Source organism: Manduca sexta, chromosome 18 (assembly GCF_014839805.1).
Source record: "Manduca sexta isolate Smith_Timp_Sample1 chromosome 18, JHU_Msex_v1.0, whole genome shotgun sequence".
Classification (NCBI taxonomy): Eukaryota; Metazoa; Arthropoda; class Insecta; order Lepidoptera; family Sphingidae; genus Manduca; species Manduca sexta.
Genome location: NC_051132.1, coordinates 2,401,263 through 2,428,990, shown reverse-complemented (window position 1 = coordinate 2,428,990; position 27,728 = coordinate 2,401,263). Strand labels below are relative to the sequence as shown.

At 35.5% G+C, this 27,728-nt stretch overlaps 1 protein-coding gene across 1 annotated transcript; it reads left to right on the top strand.

Moving 5' to 3' along the window:
• Positions 1–375: 375 nt before the first annotated feature.
• On the top strand, positions 376–26,823 carry LOC115447106 (homeobox protein Hmx). The gene is given in 6 exon segments (XM_037440144.1): positions 376–495; positions 11,382–11,691; positions 21,875–21,981; positions 25,708–25,744; positions 25,746–25,809; positions 25,811–26,823. Coding segments are annotated over 5 exon segments (1,062 nt in total). The 5' UTR covers positions 376–495; positions 11,382–11,404; the 3' UTR covers positions 26,378–26,823.
• The last annotated feature ends 905 nt before the right edge of the window (positions 26,824–27,728 follow it).

Here is a 27,728-nt window from a genome sequence, read left to right as displayed (position 1 = left end):
TTTGGCGCGCCTCCCACCGGCCATTAACAGGCTTAACCGTAATAACCGCAAAATTTAACACAAACACACAACATGAAAGTAGTTTCAACAATTTCAGACTCGGGCGCCTGTTCTTAATTGCGTTAGCTTAGGCCTCCGAGGTTCCACTTTAACAATCGATTAGCCATCCTTAAACTATACCGGATTTTCTTGCCGTCGCATAAGACTTTAATTTAACAGCGTAGAGGTGGTATTACGTTGCGCATTTGCGTGGTTTATATTTGTATTTTAGTAGGAAAAGGATAGGACGACTACCCGTCGGTTGGCTGAAGCATTAAGGGGTGTTTCTGCTGTAGAGTGACGCCCCAAAATCTAAGGGTAGTTGTCAGTTATCGGGGTAAAGTAGCGTGGGACGAACGCCCCGGGTGACGCTATATTTACGTCCCATTGTTCCGCTTACGGACTGTGCTTGTGTAGTGATTGTGATTGCTTTATAAAAGGAGTTTATATTTTCAGGTATTATATTTTTTTTTATTGTAATTATATTCAAGTGTTAAACTGTGTTTGTTTAAATGGCTGTTGGCTTCGTTCTATAGGTATGATTTAATATCGTATGAAATATAGTTATTAAAAAATTATTTGCTATTTCTAAAGTAAGATAGATACTTTTTAAAGAATAGTCTGTGTTAATATTTTATTATAAGAATTGTTTCATTTATTAAATCAATATTTATGAAAACAAAATCAATATGTTTAAGAAGTGCGTTGGTTTAAAATAATAGGTACAAAAATTCTAAATGTGATAAAAATCGGAGACGTTAATGATTTATTATAATTACTTAAAATACGCTTTTAACTTATTTTTTTGTAAATCAAAAGTAAAAATTGAACCCGTCGGATTTTCATATTAACTTATTTATTACTTAGGATTAAATAGACGATGTATAGTAACAAAAATTTAATTTATATTAACAAACCAAACAAAAAACTTGCAAGATTATCTAAATTCAGTTCTCCTCAAGTAGACAGCTTACATGTACTAAAAGGGAATATCGAAAAAAAACGTTTATAAGTAACATACAACCACACCATGATTACAATTGATTTGTAGTTGAATCAACTAAATGACACAAGTAAGTATCTTGCCTTATAGTAGATAAATAAATATTTTTATTATAAAGACCTACAAGGCAGTGCCGAAGATCGCATATATCCCGATTCCTACCGCCTTCCGTTTACGAATTGTAAAATCTATCATTAGAACGATTTGCAGACATTGCATGAATATAAGGACCTCTATTTTGTGTCAGAATTCTTTTTAGAAAATTCCCCTTGGTCACCGCACGGCAATACATTTTGATTATCACATTAAGATTTCGGTTAGGCTTTGAAACTTCAATAACCTTTGTTCTGGAAGAGCGACGATTGTATATTGCCGTATATCGATAATGTCATCCTGTTATTATAAACTGTTCAGTGCTGAACACGGGCCTCCTCTACTACTGAGAGGGTTTAGGCCTTAGTCCACCACGCTTAGCTATTGGCAGACTTCCCATACAGTTATCACAGTAATGTAGGCTTCCTCACGATGTTTTTCTTTTATTTTCAATGTTATCGACAGTTGTTATTGTATATATAAAAATCAACACGATGTTAGCATCTTTGAAACCTGATTAATAATAGATGTATTGCAAAACATTATTTATTATGATCATAATAGTCAATAAAGAAAAAAATATGGCGGTTATCGCTTTAAGAATACCCATTCAGATTGATGCAAAGTGTAGCTACTTTGCTTTCTTAAAAAAAATATATGAATTGGAGCAGTTACCTAAGTAATTAGCGCGTCTAAACAAAAATACATATTGTTCAACCCTTATTGACATAAACTACTCACAGAGGTTACTTACCTGAGAGGTTCTCTATAAAAAAATTATGGTTATGTGAAGTTTGCTTATTCGCACTAGGCTAGCGTGATGGACTACGGTCTAATCCCTCGCAGTAGTGAAGCAAGCAAGTTCCTAGGTGTGAGACAGTATATACATACAACGGCTGATATTATTATTTACAAAGGAATGATTATGATGTGAGAAGACAATTATAGTAGTAGTACCTGATATCTGTAAATTATACTATATTTATAAGTAAAATACACCATTCAATATTTATATATTTTATAGTTAACATATACTTTTCATCCTTAAATCATAAAAAACAAGAAAAAAACTTGCGAATTTTAATATTGATCCAAACATCCTCTTTTCAATTTCTTTCCTAAACAGCAACTAATCCACGAGGTATTAAACAAGTTATTTAGAAAATTAGATGGTGTTTCAGGATTTCATATAATTAGTACTATAATTAGAGCTGTGAGCGGTGCCCACATGGAGCTGACCGTGGCACAATAACTAGACCATGACCAAGTTTTGGACCATGAATGGATGTAGTTATAAAGACCCACACCGGTCGCATAGAAGGCTAGTTTGGGCACTTAATACAACATTAATCGGGATCTGACAGGGATGCCCATTGCAGACCAAAATATAAGCTATTATTTACCTGAGAGAATTGTACTTAGACCATAGTTTAATTAACATCACGATGCACACAACACAAGTGATTGATTCCTTGCTAACTGAATTTCGGCCACGGCGGCAAATCTTAACAGCGATTAGCCAAGTACGCAGGAAATATTATAGTGCACCAATGTTTGGGCCATTAATAGCGCACTCTCTGTTTCTATATTCTTATAGTTCGGTGAGATAGCAATTCGACGTAATCCGAGAGAGATCAGGCGTAGAACCAACAGCTCTTCGTACTTTCCGAAACACGGAGGTATCACACCGCCAGCTAAGCTACATATCTGAACGTAGCCAGGAGAGGGGATAGAGGTTCAAACTCCCCTCCGAAACAAAGTTTCTTAAACTATCGATTGGTGCTAGACTTCTTAAGACTGTCAATTTTCTGCTATTTTTTTCAAATGAATGTAATTTAATGCAGATTTTTGTTGGTTTAGTTTTTCCCTTCATGCTTTTGTTCACCCGCAGTAAGCCATATTAACTAAGTTCAATTTTCAGTCTGCAACCCGCATAAGCTTTTAAAATAGTTGAGCTTGTATTTTCTCCGTTACGATTTAGGGACTTTCAAGGAACAAGTCTAATCGCATCTTAAAAATAGTTGTGCATTAACGAATCTCTTGGTGTAATGAATATTTAAGAGCAGTGGAATAAACCGCCAGATCAACAACTTATTCCTTTGCATTAACTTAATAATGGAGAAGAAAAATACTAGGAAAGAGAAGATAAAATCACATGAAACGGACTGATAAACAAAATGCGGATAATGAAGATTTTGTGCCATTACTTGTGTGTGTGAATTTACAGTGATATCTAATCTAATCTATTATAGATGAGAAAGTTGGTGGAAGTATTTAGATGTTTGTTAGAAGTAAACGCAAAAACTCTTTAACAGATTTTCATGAAATGTAGCACACGGATACGCCATGTCCTAGGTTAACAGAAAGGGTCAATTTGATCCTTGTAATTTGGTTCCATGGGAAATTAGGGGATTTTATAATTAGATTCTTCTAATAGATGGCGTTAGCCTCGTATAGAGGATACTATTAATCGCTACAGTATATTAGAGACTCCTGTAATGAGAAAGGGCTTTCACGCAAGTGATGCCGTGAGCAACACCTAGTTAAAAGTAAATTAAACTTGCCGTTACGTCTTTGTACTAGGATAAAGTCATTTAATAAATCTAGTGTTAGTATTTTAAAGGCACAGAGACAACATTTTTTTTTTCTTTCTAATTTCAAGTTGTTAATCGAGTATTAAGAAACAAATATTCAAACATAAAAAGGCAAATACTTAAAATTTTAAGTTATAGTTTGAGTGTTGAAACAATTAAACGAAATTAAATGTTTAATAATGTTCCTTATGTCGGTATTAATTACCATGAAATAATCTGACCACGGTATTACATTTTATACAAATTGTTGGCACTACACGCTTTATGTATTCAGCTGTTTATCTAGATGTAATTTGAACACGAAAACACGTTTAAATTTTATGACTTCAAATTATTTTTAACTATTATTGAGATACCCTTCAGACATACTTTATTAAAATTACTATAAATTCCCCAATTTAAAAGGGTACATGTATATTGTACACAAATTTTCGCAAGTAAACACAATGTAACACAAAAATGCTAAACATAAGTACTCAATATCACATAATTACTCGAATTATAACTTTGGGAATTAATTAATTAATACCAAAATGGCGTCGGTTCATACCACTCTATTTTAACTCCCTTGTGTAATGTACTCGTTTAAACAAATTAATTTTTTTAACTTAAAATATTCAAACGCCACTCCTTATAATCACAATAATATATTTACGTCCGTTTACGATTTTGTAGTTTAGATAATTTTTTGATACGCTATGACAAGCAGGTGTGGATCTAGAACGTGTTTCTGTTATCAAGGTTAGATTGAAAAGAAAACCGGACACCAAATTCGACGTGAGGCAGTTATACTAAATAACTCAATGATTAGTAGGTTCGACTAATGATAAGGGCCGCGATTAACCTTAAACAGGAACCTTAAATACACACTAACAAGATCTCGCAGTAATATATTGTGCAAGAACTTTCCGATGCGATGTACAAATTCAACGCGCCGCAAGTCTTACAAGCTTGCAGTGACGTTTCCGCGCAGCTATCTCAGTGCAACAAGATACCCCGTACGCGCCGAAGACGACCATCGCGGGTTTTGGTTGGAATGCCGGTTGGGATATGCAGGGAGAGTCGACATTGGGCCGTAAGACCTGTGACACCAACGCCACCGTTCCAATGATCTCCAATACCCAAGTGGTGGTAGACATAATGAGTTATTTCCACGCGAAAAAAAAGGAAACTTCATTTGCAGAAGTCTTTACAGTATAATAGTAAGAATTGCTTTCTGAATTCAAATTATGCGAGTTTTATAGCTAATCCAAACCTCTCTATAGAATTGTGGATTAGGTGGAAAATACTAGATGACCTGTCACTGTGATTATACTGGTTAAAATATCCTTCAAACGAAACACGATAGTACTTAATTAAACACTTCTGTTTAGCGGCAGAAATAGCCAGTAATAAACTATTTCTATCAATAACGTTTTACAAATCTTAGATTTGTAGTAGATATGCTAACAAATGTAATATTATAAATATTACTTTCTGTGAAACTTTCCATTTCAGTTCAACCATTTCATATTTTGTATCTAATTACATGACTGCATAATTTATTATTTTTTGTATGGTTCCCGGTCAATGACTTTACTCCTCTTAAGCAAAAACTAATTAGAAACTTTTAAATACGATCTGTTAACGCTTGGATAATTCTTAATTGTTTTTTAGTTTATTCTGAATCCAATTATGTCTTAGGGTTTTTAAATCCGTCGGCTTATTAGTATAATTTAAAAGAATGCGAATAAAATTATAACTTGCCAAGGACTATGACTCGAAAAAAGATATTAACCAACCTTTATAGTTACCTTTAGTGAATCAAAACTTGATAAAAGAAAATGCCTGAACCTAACAGTGAAACAGACTTGTACTGGAATTATTCTTATAAGGTTTTCTCTTTTCAGTTAATTCGTGATTCCACTTTTCTTTATTGCTTTAAAAATAGTTTCCATTTTATTAATGCGGGCTGTATATTTTTTGTTCTAAATTAAATTATTTGTTGCATTATATACTTATTCCTTAAAATGGTTTGTGCAATTTTATTGCTAAATCATAGTAATAATTTAAAATAGGTTGTATCGTTTCAATTCCTTCGGCTGACAGAAATTAAAATATATTTTTAAAAGCAACATATTTTGAATTAAGAACTTCAACGTGTTCTTCTGCCAAAGTATGGTCGTAAGACTATAAGCCTGTCCTCTAAGGACGAATAAAAAAAATAAAAAGTGTTCTTCTGCCAAATTATTTTAGTTTTTTTTGACAAATGTAATAATTTATATTCCAGTTTATACATCTAGCGCTCGCGTATCTACCCACACAATTACATTGTAGTGATAATTAATTAAACACGGACAGGCGGCCATTAGTGCGTTTTAATAAACGAAATTAACTTTTTAACAGTTGCCCGCTGAGCTCGTAAAATTCAATTACAAAGTCAAATTTTAACCACCCTTTAACAGCTAAGATGCGCTTTCATTAGCTTTTCATAACTAAACAGCCGCTGTCACACCGTTGTGTGTCGTTTAGAAAAACTTAAGTTAAAAAAACAATTTAATATCTATGATAGGTAAGTGTAGATTATGTGAAACCAAAAAAAAAAAAAAAAATGTTTTTGTCAATATAATTACACTACAAAGCATTATAATCATAAGACTCAATCTTGATATTTTGGGAGTCGGTAGAGAAGATAGTATGCTACGCTGCCTCTATACCGCAGAAAGAAAGTCTTTAAATCAGAAACAAAAAGCCATCGTAAAAGGCGTTATGTTTTTTTATGGCAGTTAAAGAATAAAAAAATTTCAACCGCCTAAAAGAAAGACAATCAGAAATAATTTGCATTTCATTATTAATATTGCTCATAAACTCTACAAATCGTGATCTAGTTTCCGAACCTCAAAATTCATTAATAAAAAATCTGTAACGGTTTCTTATGTTTACGCATATGTTTTATATTGAAATAAAACTATTTAGGAATTTTGTCGCCGTTATCTATATTTTTTTATAATTTTCTATTTTTTTTTTATAATATGATATCTTTTTTTGTGATACTCGTTGTTTTATCGCGATATTTTTTTATTGTTAATTATTTTTTTTATAAATTGATATTTTTTTTTTGTGATACTCGTTCGTTTACGTATGACTAATAAAACGTATCGTCGGTGTGACATACGGCTTGATTAACATGCAAAGGGTTATGGCGGGCGAAGTTTACAAGACCGATAACATCGCAAGTGACCATCTGCCGATCTTGTGTGGTCAGTGGTCACTTCACCACCTTTCCTTTGCAATGTTACACGTATTTTAGAGATTCCTTTCACTCATATATTGCTAAATTGTCTTTTCATGATGAGATATTGATATTTTTAAAGGTGGTCGATAGTTTTCGAGATTAATTGGAAATAGGTTAAGAAACCACCTTTCCTTTGCAATGTGAGCAGTATTGTAGAGATTACTTTCACTCAAATATTGGTAAAAAAAAATTTCATGATGAGATATTGATGTTTTTAAAGGTGGTTGAAAGTTTCCGAGGTAGGAAATAGGTTCAAAAATGAGCAGTTTATTTATGACTAATAAAATTTATAAAACCGCCGATGTTACATTAAATATTCGGTACATAGAATAGAGTTTTCATAGAGATAGGCATGAAGTATTGCAATTTATGAAACTGAATTGTGACGGGCAAATAGCTCGCTAGACCTGTTCGTAAATAAGGACTCCATCCATTACTTTGAATTACAAACCTCTGCGTGAAATGCACTTCTGTTGTAATTGTGAGAGGTAAGAAGACAGTAATTAGTAATTACAGTGGTTTTAATGCCGTGAAAACCAGAAAACAGCAGAGTTCTCATAATGTTTAACGTCAGGAAAACACAAAACTACTTAGATAGACTCTTGTATACGAAAAACGTATTGGACTTAATATATTACACAGTAAAGGAACCCTTGAAGGCCCTCCTAATTTTAATATTATAAAATCGTTTAATGAAAAAACAACTGTGATTAAATTGCAACAGTACTATATATTATAAAACGTAACAATAAAAGAATTAACCAAAAAATTTTTTTTCGTTAAATAAAAAAATACCAAAAACATAGATGGTGGGCCTTGTTAGGAACCGGGCTCTTTTCGGTCCCACTAACGTTTTTTTTTTTATTGCTTTGAATGAGTAAACGAGCTTGCCGTTCGCCTGATGGTAAGCGATACGACCGCCCATAAACAGCAGAAACACCATCCAACACCTTGAATGATAAAGTATTGTTTGGTATTCCACTGCACTCGCCATCCTGAGACATGAGATATTAAATCTTATTATATCCAGTAGTTACACTGGCTACAATGTCCTTCAAACCGGAACACAACAGTGACTACACACTGCTGCTTTACCTTTTTTACGAAGTACCAATATTTCAAACACTTACACAATTAATCCATTATCCACATTTAAAATATAAATAAAACTAAATAAAATTAACTCCCACAATAAGCATAAAAAACTCGATTATAAAAATGAAGTGATGCGCGTAGATTTGAATCGATATAAAAAGTATCGATTACAACTCGGTACATTTGATCGCAATCGACTGTTTGGTGATGTTTATCTTCTGTATCATGTTACTATTAAATATTGCGGCGAAAATAACCACGGTTGGCCATTTTCTATCGTCACACATTTAAATTTTTTTTTGGAATGATGGGTAGGTTAGCAGCTGTATTTGTAATTGATGAAGTCAATTTAGAATGCTTTGAAGTGATAGTGAAATTTATTCTAGTTATGAGAATTATATGAAGATTATAAGTTCGGGTACTTTTAACCGACAAAAAAATGAAGTTAGATAATGATTTATACACTTAGTACATTAAAACTATTTTAACACAAATTGCAAAGTAAATGAAGTTTTATCAAAAATATGTGGCAAAATGATTTGCTTTATTCCCATGTTCATTTTTGATTAAGTTAATAAAATATTGTTAATTATAAATTCGAACGAACTCATCGGTGGGCCATAAACAACAGTTTTTTTTTACAAAATCATGGATTCATGTATTTAGTACATTTACTTTGTCACGTGTACAAAATCGCGAAATAAAGTTAATTAGATATATAATAATCGCTTTAAACGCGACGGTTATAAAGTTAAATTTTTACGGTTGGGTGTGGCACCGGGCGACCACTAACGTAATGGTTAATTTTAACTTCATTGTATCACGTTATGGTTAACTATCTATAGATATGGCCTTGTTTGATTACGGACTATTGCTACCTGGCCATAAATAATGATATCTATTGGTATTTATGTGGTTACTGAAAACCAGCGCTACGTTGTGGCTCACATCGCAACACAGCATTTTGCTGAGCTGGTTACTTAATTGTCACATAGCAGTCGTGTTGCGCTGCACTTGCATTATGTATTGAATGCACCATGTGACAATAAACCTCTATTTCTTTCTTTCTATTTACTTACTTAAGACTGAGATAGTTGGCGCTCACTTGGGGAGGCCTACGTTCAGCAGTAGAAAGCGACAAGCTGATTAATTTATTTGCTTTTTCAATCACTTCAATTGACTGAAGGAATAACTGTCCAATAAAGTAGAATGTCGTCTTAATACATTAACTAAAACCAGGATATTTCGATATCTGTGACAGCCAATATCATTACACATATACTTTCAGAAAACTAAACATTTGGAACGAATGAAATGAAGTCTAAATAATTTTTAAGTATACCAACATAAAGTCTAATTTTCAAAAGGGTATGCTAAGATGTCTCATCCTTTCTTCACACTTTCCACCTCATAATGTCCGAGGCAATATTGCGATCAGTCAACTACTAAACAAAGGCTTCTCCCAAAAACCTTTAGACATTGCCATACAACAAAACAATCTCAATTGGTTTCTGAATAAAGATACTATCACAAATAATCGATCATCCCATCACTGTCAAACCAAAGCACACGCAAACAGCTTTATACTAGTAAATACGCATAAAATAGCCGACAAATTGCATACACTTTAAACTCCATACAAACAGTTTACGGATCAAATGGTCGTTTTATGGTGTGTCGACGGTTGATCCAACACGCGGCGATTCAACTGCGCCGCTGACAACCTGGAACCGATATGTTAATTTTATTGAAATCATTTCGATATGCGTGAAATGTTGAGCGGTAATGAGCTTTGCATGAAATGATCAATGAATGGTGTTGATTGATTGAAACGTTTCGATTTACGCAAGTATTGCGTCAATCGTCAGTTTTTTGTGTTTTAATACATACATACTTATAGTTAAACATATTTATAGTTAAGACGCTTTCTGCTGAATGATTGGTGTGTTGTTGCAATAGTCTGATATTTTTTATGGACTTCACTTTACTTAGCATCGTCCAGTAAAGCCACTTTGTCGAGCCAAAAAAACACGGTTTGAATTTTGTTTGTGTCAAGTCTAACTAGTGTTTCTTTTTTATACAAAATATTTATAGATATGCATTTTCGATGTCATTCTGGTAATTGGTATGTCGTACTCGCACAGTTTATAATTTATTAGGCTTTAAGATCCCCTTCCTAACTCTAATTACAACTCCCTTACCCACAAGCAAACACTGCTTTTACCAAATCATTGCTAATACAGTGTATAATTTTTTTATTGCTTTGAATGACGAGACGAGCTTGCCTTTGGCCTGATGGTAAGCGATACGACAGTCATAAATAGCAGAAACACTATCACAGTATTGTTTGGTATTCCACTGCGCTCGCCATCCTGAGACACGAGATGTTTACTCTTATTATGTCCTGTAGTTACACTGGCTACGATTTTAAATATATTTTAAAGATCTGCATGGTGTTAATGCTTTAAAAAAGGTTTCTCTATTACGTTCAGCCCTTCTGCTCTAACCTACTATATTATATACTGAAGTGTAGTAAAATGTTACCCAAAACCCGGCCTTAAAGACAAATCCTATTACAATCTGATAACATATATCCAATTCCTTTAAAAATCCATATCAATAAGATTAGATTCTTAAGATTTGCAAACATTCTCATTTATTATTCATCAAGCAGACAATAGGGGCGGGCAGGCACCCTCGATAATAGCAAAGCCTTAGGGACCGGCTCGAATAAAGCTAAGAACAATAACGCACTTAAATATCGTGAATTATATATGCCATGGATCTTGGAAGAGGAGTTGGCGAGTTTGCGCGGTGACTTATCTATCTAATATAAGGCTATTTAGGTTCTTTAATAGTAGTATTATATATTTTGGACTCTTTATATCTGAAACAGAATGAAGATTATTTATTGGTTATACAATTAAGTACCCAGGGTAGGCCTAAGGTTTTAGAGTGATGAGCGCTTTGCAATGCTACGCCGTTTTATCTATTCTTTAGGGTGGTGTTGCTGTTTGTAGACAGGCGTAATGATCTGTTTCTTTCATCATCAGGTTGGATATATAAATATTTATTATTAAATCATATAAATCGTAAGCGGCGATAGCCTAGTTGGGTGTAGAACGGACTGCCAAGACGAATGTCCGCAGGTTCAAATCCCAAGGGCACACACCTCTGAATTTTCTAAAATCATGTGTGTATTCTTTGTATCTTTTAGAATATCTTTAAGATTGGATCGAAATCGTTTTCTAAAACCTAAGTAAAGAATTTCTTTTCTTCCCAGCCAGAGATGCCACAGTGATCACCATGGATTCGCCAGTTTCATCTCAAGACGACCGCGACATCGAGGTGAACGTGGTCTCTGGCGCCAGCAGCCCAGACATTACCTCCTCACCTACTAGAAACGAGCAGAAGAGCCCCTTCTACGAGCTCAAGAAGGACAAAGAAGAGAAGGCGACTGGCAGCGCCCCGTACACTAGCTTCTCAATAAGTTCGATTCTGAACAGAGCGGAGCCGAGGCGGGAATCGAATGTGCTGGAAGCGGCGTTGGCTGCCAATCATTTCGGGAACGCCAATGATGCTATGTTGTCCAGGTAAGATTATTTGTTGCCCACATCATGTACATGAAAGCGGCAATAGCCTAGGTGGTTGTGAAATGGACGAACGGACGAATGTTCGAAGGTTCAAATCCCAAGGGCACACACCTCTGACTTTGCTAAAATTATGTGTGTATTCTTTGTGAATTATCACTTGACTTAACAGTGAAGGAAATCTTCAGAGGAAACCTGCATACCTGAGAAGGTCTCTATAGGAATTTTGAGGGCATGTGAAGTCTACCAATCCGCACTAAGCCAGCGTGGTGGACTAAGGCCTAATCCCTCTTAGTAGTAGAGCAGGCCCGTGCCCAGCAGTGGGACAGTGTCTAATACAGGGCTGATATTATTATTATGATAATGTGAAGGAGGTAATGAGAATCAAACCTAGTTAACATCCAAACATCTCCACAATCATAGAATTCTTTTCATAGTGATTTTGTTCCTGAAATATATTTGGTGGCAAATAAAGTGGCTCCCATCTCATGGTTCAGCTTCCTCTGCGTCAAATTTTATCAAAATCAGTTCAGTGGTTTTGTAAAAGCTGAACGGATTGGGGATAATTAAGATTTACAAAGTAAAAACTTACAATAAAACTTAAGTCTACGCGATATAAAGCTCGGTTAAAATTAACTTATCGCTTACTTTAACGGTTTAAGAGTTGAACTATGCGCTCAAAGTTATTTGTATTTAGCATAGGCTAAGGTTAACCCGATCTTGAAGCCTCGTTTACACCGCTGTTAGCCAAGCCGCAAACTGTTGTGTGCTTCGTTTGATGCAGTTCACTTGGATAGTTACTGACTAGATAGCAGATACCAGTGTCAAACACACATCACGCATGCATGTATGTATGCAGAGGCGCAACCACGGCACCCACTTTTCGCCAAATGTATCCCCTTGATGTGATAGGGGGCGAGTCTATCACCATATCGGGCACCTATTCAAGACTCTGAGCTGATACTGACCAAAGAAACTCAAATATCACTTTGACCGACTCGGGATATAAACCCAGAACCTCAGAGCGCTGTCGTACTGCGCATCCAGCACAACTACGCCACCAGTGGCAATTTATGTTGAATTTTTGTAGAAATTAATTATTATCGGAACGATTTACAGACCGCATTTATGTATATTAGTAGGTATATGTTGTGTCGGGCTCCCTTTCCGAAATTTTCATCTTTCACTGGTAGATACTGTGAGAAGATGTTTATTGTAAATACTGAAGTCCGTACTAGGATAGATTGCGCAGTCACAGGTACTTAATGGTTATATTATTTAATTGAAAAGTCGACATCATTAACAATTAAAGTTTTTATCCGTTTTATTGTGAGTTTAAAAATGCTGTTTTATTTATTGTATTAAAATTCTCTTGGGGCTTATTAATAAAGTATATTAGACAACACATTAATACCTAATTTGGATGATTAATAAAAGCATTTTTATGTAAAAGCGCTATTAATATTACTTGACCAACGCTAAATGTTTTAAAGGTTTAACAGTAATGGTTAATAAAAAAATAAAATATAGTTCAAATGACGTAAATGCTAAACGCTACCCAATTAATTTTAAAGGTTTTATCAAACTTCACACCTAAAATAATTAATTACTAATAATTTGTTAAATATTTTTTTATTTAAACAATATTAATTCAAACAATATTATATACATTTATGACAATTCAAGGTCATTGACCTTTCACGCCAGCAGACGGGCGAGTCGAGCCACTGTCCCGTTCAAACGCGTGGAGATCGCTCGCAGATTAAGTTGAGCTAATGGCCATAGCGCGGTCAGGATCTAATCGATTCTCAGTGTTATCCCACCAACGTCGGTTAGCGTACAAGTGGACGGTCACTGGATACTGAATGGTTTAGTTTAAACGAAGCACCTGTGAACCTTTCAGCTTTGTAATAAGGATTTTTAATCAGTTTTTTATGTAAGCACATCAAAGTATTATAATAGATCTATCGATGGCGGCGTTGGGTCTAATTCAATATGATGATCAAAGATGTTTGATTTTTTACGTTTATGCGAATGTTAGACATGGAAATAAAACTATTTTGCGGGTTTCGGAGGGGTCGGTCATCCGAAAACTCAAAGCTACAATATATTTCAGTCCGCCCCGTGAACATGAAGGCTGCAAAGTCTTCGAAACGTCGGAAAATTATAATATAACAATCCCGATAAAATGAAAAAAATGTTTTATTTCAATATCAAAGATGCTATTATTGTTTTCTCAAGCTACCCCATAATAAGTTTCTATGAGAACTTACGCGATTAAACAGTATAACTTTGAGAAATAAGCCACCATATAATATTGGAAACCCGATGGTATCAAACAAAGAACCTAACAGCGCAAATAACAAAAATTAACACCGCGAAACTTACAAAAATAAACCTCGAAAAACTAACGAAACAAAACTTTGTACACGGCTTTTATCCGTTTAATACCCGTAACATCATTACCCCATCTAATCAGAGTACCGACGACCCTTTTATCTGCCGACACGGCATAAACGGCGAGATTGGGGTACAGTGGCTATATTGAGTAACAAATTAGGGACTGGACGGCTGTCGTGTAAGACATGACGAGGATGGTGGCGAATACTGAGGCTTTATGTTTATGGGGTAGAGTTGATTTCAGTGATTTGTTTTTTGATTACTTATGTGTGTAAGCGATTTGGAGGTCAAGGTTTCTTGTTTAGTTACAGTGGGATTTTCTGCTACGTTTTAGTTATTGTATCCAAGTCTTGACTTGGCATTGGATATCGATCATAATAGCTAAGTAATTCATTTTACGCTATAATGGCCGATAAGCTCGCCTATCTTAGAGCATTTGAAATCTGACTCCAATCAAATCATTATTTTCCTATTTGAGAGAAAGAAAATGTCTAAAATTCGCGTAAACATAAGAAAGCATTATGCAAAAACATTAATTCCATTTCATCCCTCAGAAGCTGAATTCATGACCCGCCCAAGTCATAAGAAAACCTTTCACAGTTTCAGTCTCAAAACTACACAAATCAACAACTTTTCTCATTTGTCTAAAAACAAAATGGCGCCAAAGTCAACGCACATTTTACATGGCTACATCTTTTAATTCAACGCAAGCCGAGACACCCCATTTGTATTCTAAACAAGCAGCTGTGAGCAATGTAAACGTCTTTATTCCCACTTTCTTTGTGCCCTTAATTACGCCGCGAGTGACGGAGGGACATTTTGTGACGTTGTAAACGATCTGTCATCTTGAAGCCAATACAACTTTTTGTTAATTAGCCTGTTTATCTTTGTCCCTTCGTCTTAAGATGAAAAATTCTAATCTTATTTTTTTTCTTTGGAGTCGTCCAAGATTTCAAGTTTGAAAATGGAATGTTTGTAAGAAATAGGAATTTATTTGTGGCTGAGACGCGCTGTAGACAGTCTTGTTTGAATGAAGAGGCTGGCTGACCAAGATGGTACCGGTGTCTTGGGGAAAATTTACGCGAAGGGGCTTTACTTCATGCTAATACTGCTGAAGATCCTACAGATCCTATCCTCTTTCCCAATTCCTCCTTATTGATTTCCGTTCACCCACTTATCACTCCTATTTAAGGACAATGAACAAATTCCTTGTAGTCTGAACGTTCAATAGCTTCAGTAATCACCTATCTGACTTAATTGATCACATACCTCATCTTTAAAAAAAACTGCCTTCATCATAATAGTCTGATATAAGCCTATCAATAAAACTCTTATAGTAATCCTTCAATGAAAGATCTCCAATAAAAATACATTGGGGTAAATACCTCTGTGAATGAAATGTATTATTTACAAATAACTATAAAAGATTTTCACTGGTGAGGTAAAATTATAAAACATTACTTAATGGGGTAGGTATACGAATAAGAAGGGTAAGTCTGCCCTCAGGCGCGGATCAAGGGGACATCGTAAATAACTCGAAAAACATATAATATGGGATCAAGCGGGATTCGTCTGGAAGATAGTGGGTCTGTGATTTGTGTTGACGCGCGGGGTTTACTGCTGGCAGATCTTTGAGATTGTTTATAAGTATTTAGTTGAGAAGCCACAAAGCAAATAGACCTCAGAATTTGTGATTTAAAAATTTCAAAGAAAAGTGTGTATTTAAAAATTAAGTATTATTACAGTGCTGACAAAAGGTAACAGAAATTTAAAATAAAAATATTATCGATAGTTTAATTGTTACTCTATTATTTACTGAAATGTTTTGCAATACTAGTAAAGATGTAAGAACCAATAGAGTATATCGCTCCGACGGCCGACGGCTTGCGAAGCTTGGAAACATCCTGTTATTATGGTGTATGTGTGTATCATTTTTTTACTTTTTATTGCTAAGATTTCCATATGACTGAAGTATAGAAGACGAGCACACGAGACCGCCTACTGTCCGTTAACTATAGCAACAATAACAACACTTTTAATTATTAAGCTCTGAATGGCTTTAATAACGATACGATGTTAAATGTAGTCTTATCACATTGAATGATTATGTAACACCGAAATATTATGAATTATTGGTAAATTAATTTAATCCAAATAATCCAAGACACTTCATGGGAATTTATATAAATTTATTTTTCACGCTACCAAAGCTTACAAGCTTAAGTAAAATCTTAAATATGAAAGTTTGTACACTGAAATTCACATATCAACCCTTCGATGGTGCCGCCCGAAATCTCCGCGTGTGGCCCGTGGGGCGTTGCAATCTGCCTACTTTTCCCGCTCCGACAAAATGTAAATAATTTAACAACTTACCCCATGGTGCAAGTTGTAAGATTATGGGTTTATTGTTTACTGCGTACTATTTCCAAACTGTTTTGGTAAAATTTTACGCCATATTTATTACTAGGCATTATAAGATGTCTCTGGACTCTAACGTTTAGTCAGTATTAGGGGATAGTATTTACCATTAAATAACGTCCAAAATTTAACCGGTCTCAAATGTGACAGCAGACATAAAAATACCCCAATGTTAATTAAAAAAACATTTAAAGTAATGTATCACTGCAAACATTAACAAATTACCCCAAGCATTCGTAAAATGTTACCGCACCTACTGGGGCAGTGTCTCAACCACTCCGTACACTCCTTGAGTTAGGGTGGGGTACTTACGTACTTATCGGTTTAGACGATTTGATATAAGGGGCTTGTTGATTTTTACGATGGAATGTACTTAAGTTTGCACTTTGGGGTTGGCTCGGCGATGTAAAGATTCCTATATAAAAATCTTTGTGGATTTCCATTGCTATGTAAACTTTAATATTTCATACATTGCATACAAGTGATAGTTTTGAATTTAGTTTTATGGATTTGTTTGTTTCCTTTACTCAGTAATCATCTTTTTTGATTTCTAATCTTTAAGATTTTGGCTGTTAAAATAATTCTAAGGACAACTTTTATATAGTGATGAGTTATAATAAAATATTGAAACAAAATCTGCGTATAATGAGAAATAAAATGACGTAGATGGACTTATTTATTAATTTCAATAGAATGTTTGTAAGAAAAATAGATAACGAAACAAAGGGATACATAATACAAGGAGTATTATCATTTCATGATAATATGAGATATTACACGTACTCATAATATAAACATAATATTATGACGTGGTCATGAATAGTCATGAAAATACTACGAAAAATAATAAATTTACCACAAACATTACTAATAATTGCCATTAGCGTGTATTTAAGAATAAAAGCAGAATAAACACCCTCTTAAGCGATGAGAATATTTAATCCGGCGGTAACTGGCTAAATTAAGATATTTAACGTCGGACCGTCGTACTAAAAGCCATTTGCCGGAGTGTCATCTCAGAGTAAAATAGAAAAGGAGCTTTTAAAACGAGAATACCCTATCCGAACTAACAAAAGACTCCCGTGTCGCTTGCACGGACAACGGATACAACTAAACACTTTAAGCTATAAAAGCGAGCACAAACGGCATTATTAGTAACAAGTGAAAAGTGTCGAGCGACGCGCCACGGCGCCGCGGCAAAAAGAGCTCCAGAACGCTCGGCATCGATTTTTATAACCTCCGGGGAGGCGGGGTTACCGCGACGGCCAATCAGAGCGCGGTGAGCCAACCAATCACGCGGCGGCGTCGCAACGTTCCGATTTCAAACGTGTAATGGAATTTGTGCGGGAGAAGTTCTGCCGGATTACCCGGCCAATGCAGATCGGTAGCGGGGCCTTTAGACCCCTTATTGATTTACCGCGCGCCCTTATTTTTGATGGGCTAATTATTGTTTGTTGCGCCTTTTTAGAGTTTTCTCTCTCGCCTTGGGCTACAGTTAGCTAATGATCACCGCTTGGGTATCTGTACAGTAATGAGCTGTGAACGGACTAGACAAATCTCTAATAGTTAGGGTTCTTTTTATTTAAACTTTTGCGTTTAGATTGCGTCTCAACAGATGCATTTATTATTCATATTATTTTTTATTAATATTCTAGATGTAGACTTCTTATTTATAAACGTATTTAGATAACTTTTATTTTCGAACTTAAACCCTCTTAGTAATAGAGATACTTGTACCTATATGAGAAGACTCATACCAAACAATGGGACAGTTTAAATACAGGGCTAGATCTTTTTATTTATATTTATTTAGAGTAAATATTTCATAATACTAGACATATAGATATAATTTAAAACGTATTTTTGTTAAGCGATACCGTGCATGTATCTTTTTTATGAATAGTTTAATTTTAATTCATAATTCAATTATCGAGGTAATTTATTATTCATAATTTACATTTTATCGCAGTAAACCAAAACAATCATAAAACAACTTTAATATAAAAGCAATAGAGTTAATTTCACATTAAACCTCACATTAAAAACATGTGGTTTATACTTTCATCCGCATTTATATAAAATATCGATATAAAGCCTTCAATAGTAGTTGTTCTCGCGGTGGGTGAAAAATAAAGCGCCACGAAGTGGGAATTAATGTCGACAATAGTGTCGGAATTATCGATACGTTAAAATCTGTGTTAAATTGTTTGCATTAAATGAACATTATTGCGCATATAAAGTGCATAAAGATTTATTTACTGCTTAAAGTTCAGTCATACGTAAATAGATTAATGTGAATTTTAATTAAATTACAAGTTCCAAGAATGTTTCTGAGTAATGGTTTTATAGGCGCGTAGGCGTTCGTAGGCGTTCGTAGTACTAATAGCGCGTAGGTTTTCGTAGCGGTGAAGTGGCGTAGCAAGTAGCATTTAGAATTCTTTTATTTTTGAGACTTCGCGTAAAATTATTTTTCCGAAAACATACATGATTTTGTGAATTAAGAATAATCTATAAAATTAAAATGGGACTTGTCTGTGTTCTTAATATGCAAATCTATTAGACGGCTTATGCGTTTACTACTAACAGAAAAACGTCATCATAAGTTTTTTATATTTATAATATTACTAGTATTTTGTTATAGATAGTATAGGTACAATGGTATATCACAACCTACTTAAGCAATTTAATAGTATAAAAAATAACACTTTTCAAATACTTCCTAATACAATTTTATCGATAGTCTCCCATCCCTAGCTGTATAGATCTATCGATATCTCGTACACTGAGCGACAAAACTTGTACCCTCTGAAGTAACGGCAATATATCACTTAGTGTTTTTCCTTCGATTGTTCCGGTTTGGATGGAATTGTGGTGTACCGTCCAATCTTTATTGGATGGCGGCTGGAGTTACGAGTGAAGCTGTAAATTTACTCTGAGATTATGGACTTTAAATATTTTTAATCTCTGTTTAAAGTGGTCTTTTTATCTCTCAAATAATTTCATGCACGATAAAATATATTGATAAATTCAAATATTGATGAAAATTATATTTCATATCTAATGTTTCATGGTAGGTCTCTCAAATGAAGATCGGTCATATCTAATGTTTCATAATTCTGGTAGGTCTCATATGACACGAGTCGCGTCCTAGATAATATACACAACGTCTATTTCTAAACCAAGCGTCAAAAATATAAGTATTACATTTGTTATTTCAGAGCGTAGCCATACATAAGCGCAAATATAAAAATAATATATTTTCAGAAAAAATGCTAATATTCGTATTAAAAACGTGCAAATCATGATGTGGATAAAATATGAAGTTTACATTGATGTTTAGCTATTCCACGGTAGATTGAGTAACCATTACAGAAGCGCAAATTTTTTGCATAAAAATTTTCCCAATGTCTGCTCTAAATAATCTTTGAACTCTTTAGTGTCATAGTACGCATCTTGCATCACTTTGATATATGCTAGACGTTAGTGACTAAGAGTCCATATAACCCAATACTGTCAGCTTCCCTTTACGTAGAATTGATTTACTATCTAATTATGATCGGTGAAAGGACTTCTTTGGTATCATAGTACGCATCTTGCATCACTTTGATATATGCTAGACGTTAGTGACTAAGAGTCCATATAACCCAATACTGTCAGCTTCCCTTTATATAGAATTGATGTACAATCTAATTATGATCAAGACGATTTGCAGAGCGTCTTTATGCATGTACCTATATGTCATGTCGATGTCCCTTTCGGAAATGATGGTCTCTCGACGTTTCGAAGACTATGCAGCTTTCATGGTCCCTCTCATCCATTAGGCCATGAGTCTCCTCATGACCATCAAGGCTGCAGTCTTCGAAACGTCGGGAGAAAACTAAATTATAAAAACCTCGATAAAATCCGAAAAATAGTTTAATTTTAATGTCCTACGTGCGTAAACCTAAGAAATCATTACTCATCAGTCCACACTCGTGTACCGTTTATAGTAATATTTGACAATACTTGCCGCGACATAATCCGATTTACCGCACCCGACTACAAACAGATTAACAAGAACGCCATGCTCATACTATATCCGTTATTTTTAATCTTAATTGACGACACGCACGGACGGACGAGCCATTTTATCTAATCTGATTTTTTTGTCGCCTCAGTTTATTGCTATACTTATTAGGTCAATAAATGATTGGTTAATTGTATTTGTATGCTATTGAATGAGAAGGGCACGCAACGTCGACGTTGGCTATGTCAAACATACGCACTCCATATCTTTAAGTTCCGAAGGAGATAGTAGAGGTGCATTTAAGACACCCAGTTTCGTCCCATGATAGGATAGCCTATCCCTATGTCGGACACTAATTCCAAATTCCGAGCTAATATTAAGTAAAAAACTCAATATCACTTTCTCCGAATCCGGGATTCAAAGGGGTATCTCAAAGCGGATAATACAGCGCACGCAGAATATAACTGAGCCATCGAGTCATTCGTAAAAGCAAACATCACGATTACCCAAAACCATCCATATTAGATATGGCGTCCCGTACACTCATTGTGTTCGACTCAACTGTACTGCAATCCGTACATCTGACTTTAATATAATTTTAACATTGAAAGCATGTGGTTATGTACGGAGTGGCGCTCATAAGAATTCCAGTCTAAGTGTAAACCTGAATGTGAATAAAAACTTTGAGTCAAATAAGTAAAATTATTTATTGTTCAAGTGAATAAATAGGTTATATCAATGAAGTTTTGGATGCCATTTTAGTTCAGATTTTTACCAAATAATTGATATGGACGTTCGTGTCTATAAAATATACATCGATGTCCACAAACAAGTAACAAAAACGTCTAGAAATGTGAAATACAAAATTGCGCGGCACTGCACTGGATTTGTTACTTTAATACGCTAGATATTAAGTCACAAATCACCCTGACGTATGTGCCTACAATGTACTTTCGAAACAAAAACTAGCATAAAGTTGATCATAAGCCACTCAGTCCCGTTTATAAGATATTAAACAAGTAACGCGTAGTTATAAATGTTTATGTATTTACTATAATAGGAATATCAACAGTATATATATTAAATAGTAATACACTTTACACAAACTTAATAATTAATACATGCACTAAATAAAGATGTACACAACATTGCTTAAGAAAATTTCATACTTAGCTTAACTGCAAGTAACAGAGAAATACAATATAAAAATTATAATTTGTCATTAAAAAGAACTTCTACGTTTGTTTATAAATATATTAAACGAATCGAAAAATATAATAATAATGTTCGTGTAAATAAATATACTTCAAACCTAAATATACTTTATGTATAATGTATAGTTTATAACATGTTTTGTTATAGATTGGGCCTGATATCCCAGTGGAGCGCGCTCGCCGGCCGGTACGGAGGTCTGGTCCCCGCGCCCTGGTACTGGCAGAGACCCCAAGAACGGACCTCACCGCCACGAGGTATGTATTTTTCTTTATGGACCGCTGGGTGTTACTCCTGCTTCGTTTGCGTAAAATTCGGTATGTGATAAATAAAAAGTAGTTTATCTTTGAAAACGTTACAGACAAAAAATATTGCATTTATTATATTAATTAGCTTTTGCTCGCGGCTTTGCACGCGTTACTGAGTTTTTTCGGGATAAAAGTGGCCTATTTACTTTCTAGGATTACAGACTATGTCCAAACCAAATTCATTGAAATCCGTTTGATAGTTTTGGAGTTCATCGCGTTAAGGCAGACGCGGCAGGTACTTTGTTTTATAATATGTAGATTTCTTAGAAATAGTTTATGCTAGGCAAGTCTAATGAAACATCAAGGGTTTCTTGGAAAGAGACTCTACTATCGACAAGACAAGGTTGACTGTTGCATGAATGTGGTTTAGGGCGTATATTTTCCATGTTGCATCACTTACATTCGTAAACTCACATCCCGCAAAATGATATCCACTTTAATGTATAACACATCGTTACATTCTATGTAATAGTAGAGGACCCTATTGCCAATTCTAGGCAATAATTCCAGACCTCGGACAGACTTAGTCTGGAGACTGAATAAAAATAATACAACTTTAGTCGTAAATCAAACCCAAGACATCCATACTGCATTACAACTACGTCACCGAGCCAGTGTTCGTTTAATAGTATAAAACAACGTGACGACCAAGATGATATAAAATCTATACTGAAATCTCAGTATCGGCGGCGAGTGCTCGGCAGTAACCGGAGCCGGCGCGGCGGTGCCGGTGCGTTGAATCGATGACCGCAGCGAAGCCGCACCGGTGCTAAGCCGTGTCGCCCGCACCGCGCGCTGATTTGTTGTGTTCTAACGAAAAATGCAATGTGTAATGCATTGATCAACGACTTGATACACACATTGTCTTAGAGAGTCGTGGCCAGCTTGAAATTTAACACATGACTACAATCATTGTTTCTAGGGATTATTGAGCAGAATTACAGACTGGTAATTTGCAAAGCAGTTACGTTACATCATTTTTCTGCAAGCCGACATCTCATTAACTGCCATTACTCAAATTTAATACCGAAATACGTTTTATAAATATGGTTTAGTCGAAAAATAACATAACCAGTTTCTAAATATTTTTGTAATTATAAATAAGTATTTTCACCAAAACTGAATACAAATATAAAGTACCCAAAACATGTCATCGCATGTCGGATAGCAACTCATTAAAACAATCAGCATCGCGAACGCAACAAATACGACGCATTCGCACACAAAGCGGGAATGATTGTTGTCCGTACAATAAACGTACATTTCCGCTAAACAAGCAATAGTAGTAACGCCACACTCAACCCCGCTCGTCTCTGCTTTAATTTCCCCAAAACCCATCCACTCCGAGACAAAGGCGACGCCATTTCACGCGGCCCAAACCGACCGTACAATGCTTTTCTACCATCCTCCTACAATTATTCACGTATAGCAACACTCGCGAAACGTCAAGCGTCGTGCTGTCTCGTTCGCACTACGGATTAGTGGCCTGTCCGTCTCCCTCGCTCTCCCGAGTTCCACATTTGAATTCGTTCGCGCCAAAAGCGGTGTTGCCACGTAACGTTGCGTGCGGTTGTTTTAATTTTCGAATGCGGTTTTTGAACGACGCTTGAGCGACGGCCGCGCCATTTTTGCGCTTTTTTAATTATTATTGAGTCGGATGAATGGGTCTTGTATTTTGTGTTGTTTAATCTCCTGGCTAAATATGATTGTGGATATTTTTCATATTTTCTAAAGGAGTACCTCTATCGTAAATTAAAAACAAGCGAACATTGTTAAAACAGAATTTCGCCATGTTTAAGAAATAAAAAATCGCTAGACAGTTTCCTTAATCTAAACGTCAAGGAACGCTCCATAGATTTTTAAAAGTAGTAATTAATTAATATACGTAGTCGAACCCGAAGCAAGAATCGATTGTGTTTTATTAAATTATAATAAAAACTACTTACAAGACTGAAGTATAAATACTTTTTTCATATTATAGTCGTTGCAAAGCTCTTGTGCCGTCATCAGTGCTCAAAGAAAGGCTTTTAGAGTTAATTACTTCCAATAAGTAATAAGTCTTTAACTATCCAAAAGTCAACCTTTTTCCAAACTAAGTTTAATCTGTAGCAACTTTTTACTTTCGAATTCTACCGTAGAGTATGGCGACATACGCAATTAGCTGTCAAGTATATCATAACTAGTTTAAAAATAAAAAAGAAATAATTATAATATGACGTCACAAACAATAAACAAATCAAACATCCACCCGTCGTTGTTCTAACTCATAAACTGCTTATAGTGCTAAGCGTTTGTGTAAACACCGAGCCACCGGTAACAAAGGATTATGAGTGCGCGGCTTCGAAAATCAATTCCAACAAAACACCAACATACGCTGACCCGTCAGCTTCACACACATTAAATCACACAGATCTCCTAACGCTGGTTATTGTATAGAAACACCACTGCAATGAAATATGAACTTTGATATACAGCTTTGAGAGCAGAATATGGTACGAACGTGAATATTGAATATTCAAACGTACCCATCCGTATGACATCGTTGATGACATCCGACTTCGCGCCAACTTCCATATTCCAATTTTGCTTTGGAATTTCGAACGCATTCGAAATTTAAATTTGAAGATGGTTTGTTGCGTCAACTGAAATGCCTCTACTATGTGTTCTCGAAAACATTTTTATTATAAAATCCCAGCCCAATACAATATAATACAACTCAGTAATTTACTTTACGTTACCCTTCATCAAAGGCATTAGAAATAAAGATTATAAATATCTCTCAGCAAAATATACATATTCAACAACATGTGTCTTAATATTTGCGAAAGCAAATATCGAATAAGCCGCGTACAAGTAATTAGTCCCTTGTACTTATTGTATTTACAAGTATTAACCTCTCAATGCCACATTGCTTCGTAAGCAAAATGTGTTCAGTGAAATAAATAATAAGATTTACTTTTGTATGGATTATTGCATGACAATAAAAACCTTTTTCTCTGATTTCCCCCCCCCCCCCCCCATGAATATGACATACAATATATTAAGTTTTTACAAGTTATTAATTATTCAAATAATAAGTCTAACATGATGAAAATAAAAAGACGAGGAATGTTTTTTAATTACGTCATTACGACAACGAAGTCAATCAAACGTTCCACTATGTACAGTAATATGATCAAATTTGGGAATAAGGTATCAGAACAATAATAATTTAAACCAAGACACTTTTAAAACAATATGTACAGTCGCTATTATGGATGTTTCGTGTAAAGTCAATAGAGCACAACAAATCAGAGCGGATTGCGTTTCTACGGCTTCACGCCGGACCAAATCCGACACATATCGCGTACCTATCGTTGTATCCAATTAAACTCTCACTCAATCTGACTTTCAATTGAACGGCGACGCTTGCCATTGGGCAATTTGACGGATTTCTGTTCAGTGAGAAAGTCGTTATACTCACTCTATAATCAACACCCAATGTAGTTTTGTAGGTCACATTATTTTGTCGAACAATTTCTGTTCAGCCCGACTGTTATGATTGCACACATTTTGTTTGGAAATAACAATGAAAACATATTATTCACGCCTCGCAGGGGTGCTGCCTCGTAGGGCGTGATTCCAACACATAACATTATTGCATTTCGTTTGCGAATACAGGAAATATTGTTACAGAGGACTCGACGACCAACGAGGAGGGCTCAGCGGGCGGCTCCCCGGCCCCGCAGCCCGCCGCGCGCACCCACGCCCCCATCGCCGTCGCGCCCTCGCCGCGCTCTCGCCCCGCCTGCACCCCCGCACTCTACCCCCAGCAGCAGGACCCCAGGACCTCGATCCAGATATAGACGAAAGCGACGACTTCGACAAAGACGAGAAACGAGACCCCAACACCAATTTGGGCAAGCGAAAGAAGAAAACGCGGACAGTGTTTTCTCGTTCGCAAGTTTTCCAACTGGAGTCAACTTTTGACATGAAGCGATACTTGAGTAGTTCAGAACGCGCTGGGCTGGCCGCAAGCCTGCACCTCACGGAAACGCAAGTGAAGATCTGGTTCCAGAACAGACGTAACAAGTGGAAGCGGCAGCTGGCGGCGGAGCTGGAGGCGGCCAACATGGCGCACGCGGCGCAGCGACTGGTGCGCGTGCCGATCCTGTACCACGAGTCGCGGCCGACGTCGATGCCGCACACGCCGCTGCCGATCCACCCCCAGTTCTCGAACGAGCCGGGCGTATACTTCGGTGCGCAGGCGCCGCAGCAGCTGCAGCCGCTGCCCGCGTCGCCGGTGACGTCGCGCGCGCCGCTCGAGCCTAGTGTAGTGTCCGCTGGAGCCCGCCCGCAGGACTGACGGCGGAGCGGACGGACAGTATTGAACGTGCCACGGACTAGTCACGTCAGTGTTAAATGCCAAATCGTTTATTGTAAACATTAATGTATAGGTAGTCAGTTTAAGTATTAGGATTTTTAAACATATTTTATTGTATAAGGTGCTGTGAGTTTTGACATTTTGGTAGCGGCATTCAAATGTAAGAGATTACACCGTAACGTTTGATCAAAAACATAACAGTTATCAAGTAACTCTACATCAAGGACTTGCTACATCAACAAGTTAGAATAAGTATCTTTTTAAAATTAAACAATTTATTCACCAAAAGGTCAAAACTCTACGACGTAAAGATTCTCGTTAGTATAAAATGAATTCGATTAAGAATGTAACGTACAAAAATCACTGTCATCCCATAATTGTATATTGTTGTAAATAAGAACGTGTTTAAATCCTCTTGTATTTATTTATTACGCTGGTTAGTTAATATTGTAAATAATAGATTCATTCAAAGTTTACAGCAGTATGCTTTTATAATGCTCATGTAAGTAGTGTAGGTATTTTATTATTATTTCGTCAATTTCATGATTTTTAAATCTTTTAAAAGACTTTAAAACAGTACATAGCTATAATATCCGCAAAATTATTTCATATAGAGGGGCAGTCAGAATTTGGGCGAAGTAAATAAAATTCAATGGTAAGGGGAAAAGTGTTCCAAAATTCAAAAAGGGAATTAAATCAAAGATTAATGTTTTTTTATATTTTACAGCCAGCTCTATTACTAACTACATTATGACTAATGACAACGAAAGTCCTCATTAATTTATCCTTTTTAGATGAATTATTTAAATATTTTGTATGTAAATAAATCAGCCATGTTTTAAACGATAAAAATAAATTATGTTATTACTAAAATGTGTTGCCACGCTTCGATGTAATTCTGTAATGTTGCTAGCGTAAATAAATACCTAAAACAATGCTTAATTCTAAAAATATTAATGTTATTTATTGATAGTAGTTGAATGGACTTCGTCTTCGCGTAAGCAATGTTATAAAGCTGGCAATATGACGGAGAATAAAATGAATACGCATTAAAATGTCTGACTTATTTACATCCCTTAATACAAATTCTGAAGATAACCTTTCCCGTGGTATATAAAATTCATAAAAAAACAATACAAATGTACCGGATTTATATTGTTTCAAAGTGTAGGCCACTTTATTTCCGCCGCCCCATGTAGGTACGTTTATGTATGTATGTATGTATGTATGTATGTATGAAGGTTTCCAAAATACTTAATAATTTTCCATTTGATTGTATTATGGAAGGCACTCAAGTTAAATAAGCGAATGATTAAATTAATCGAGTGAGCGT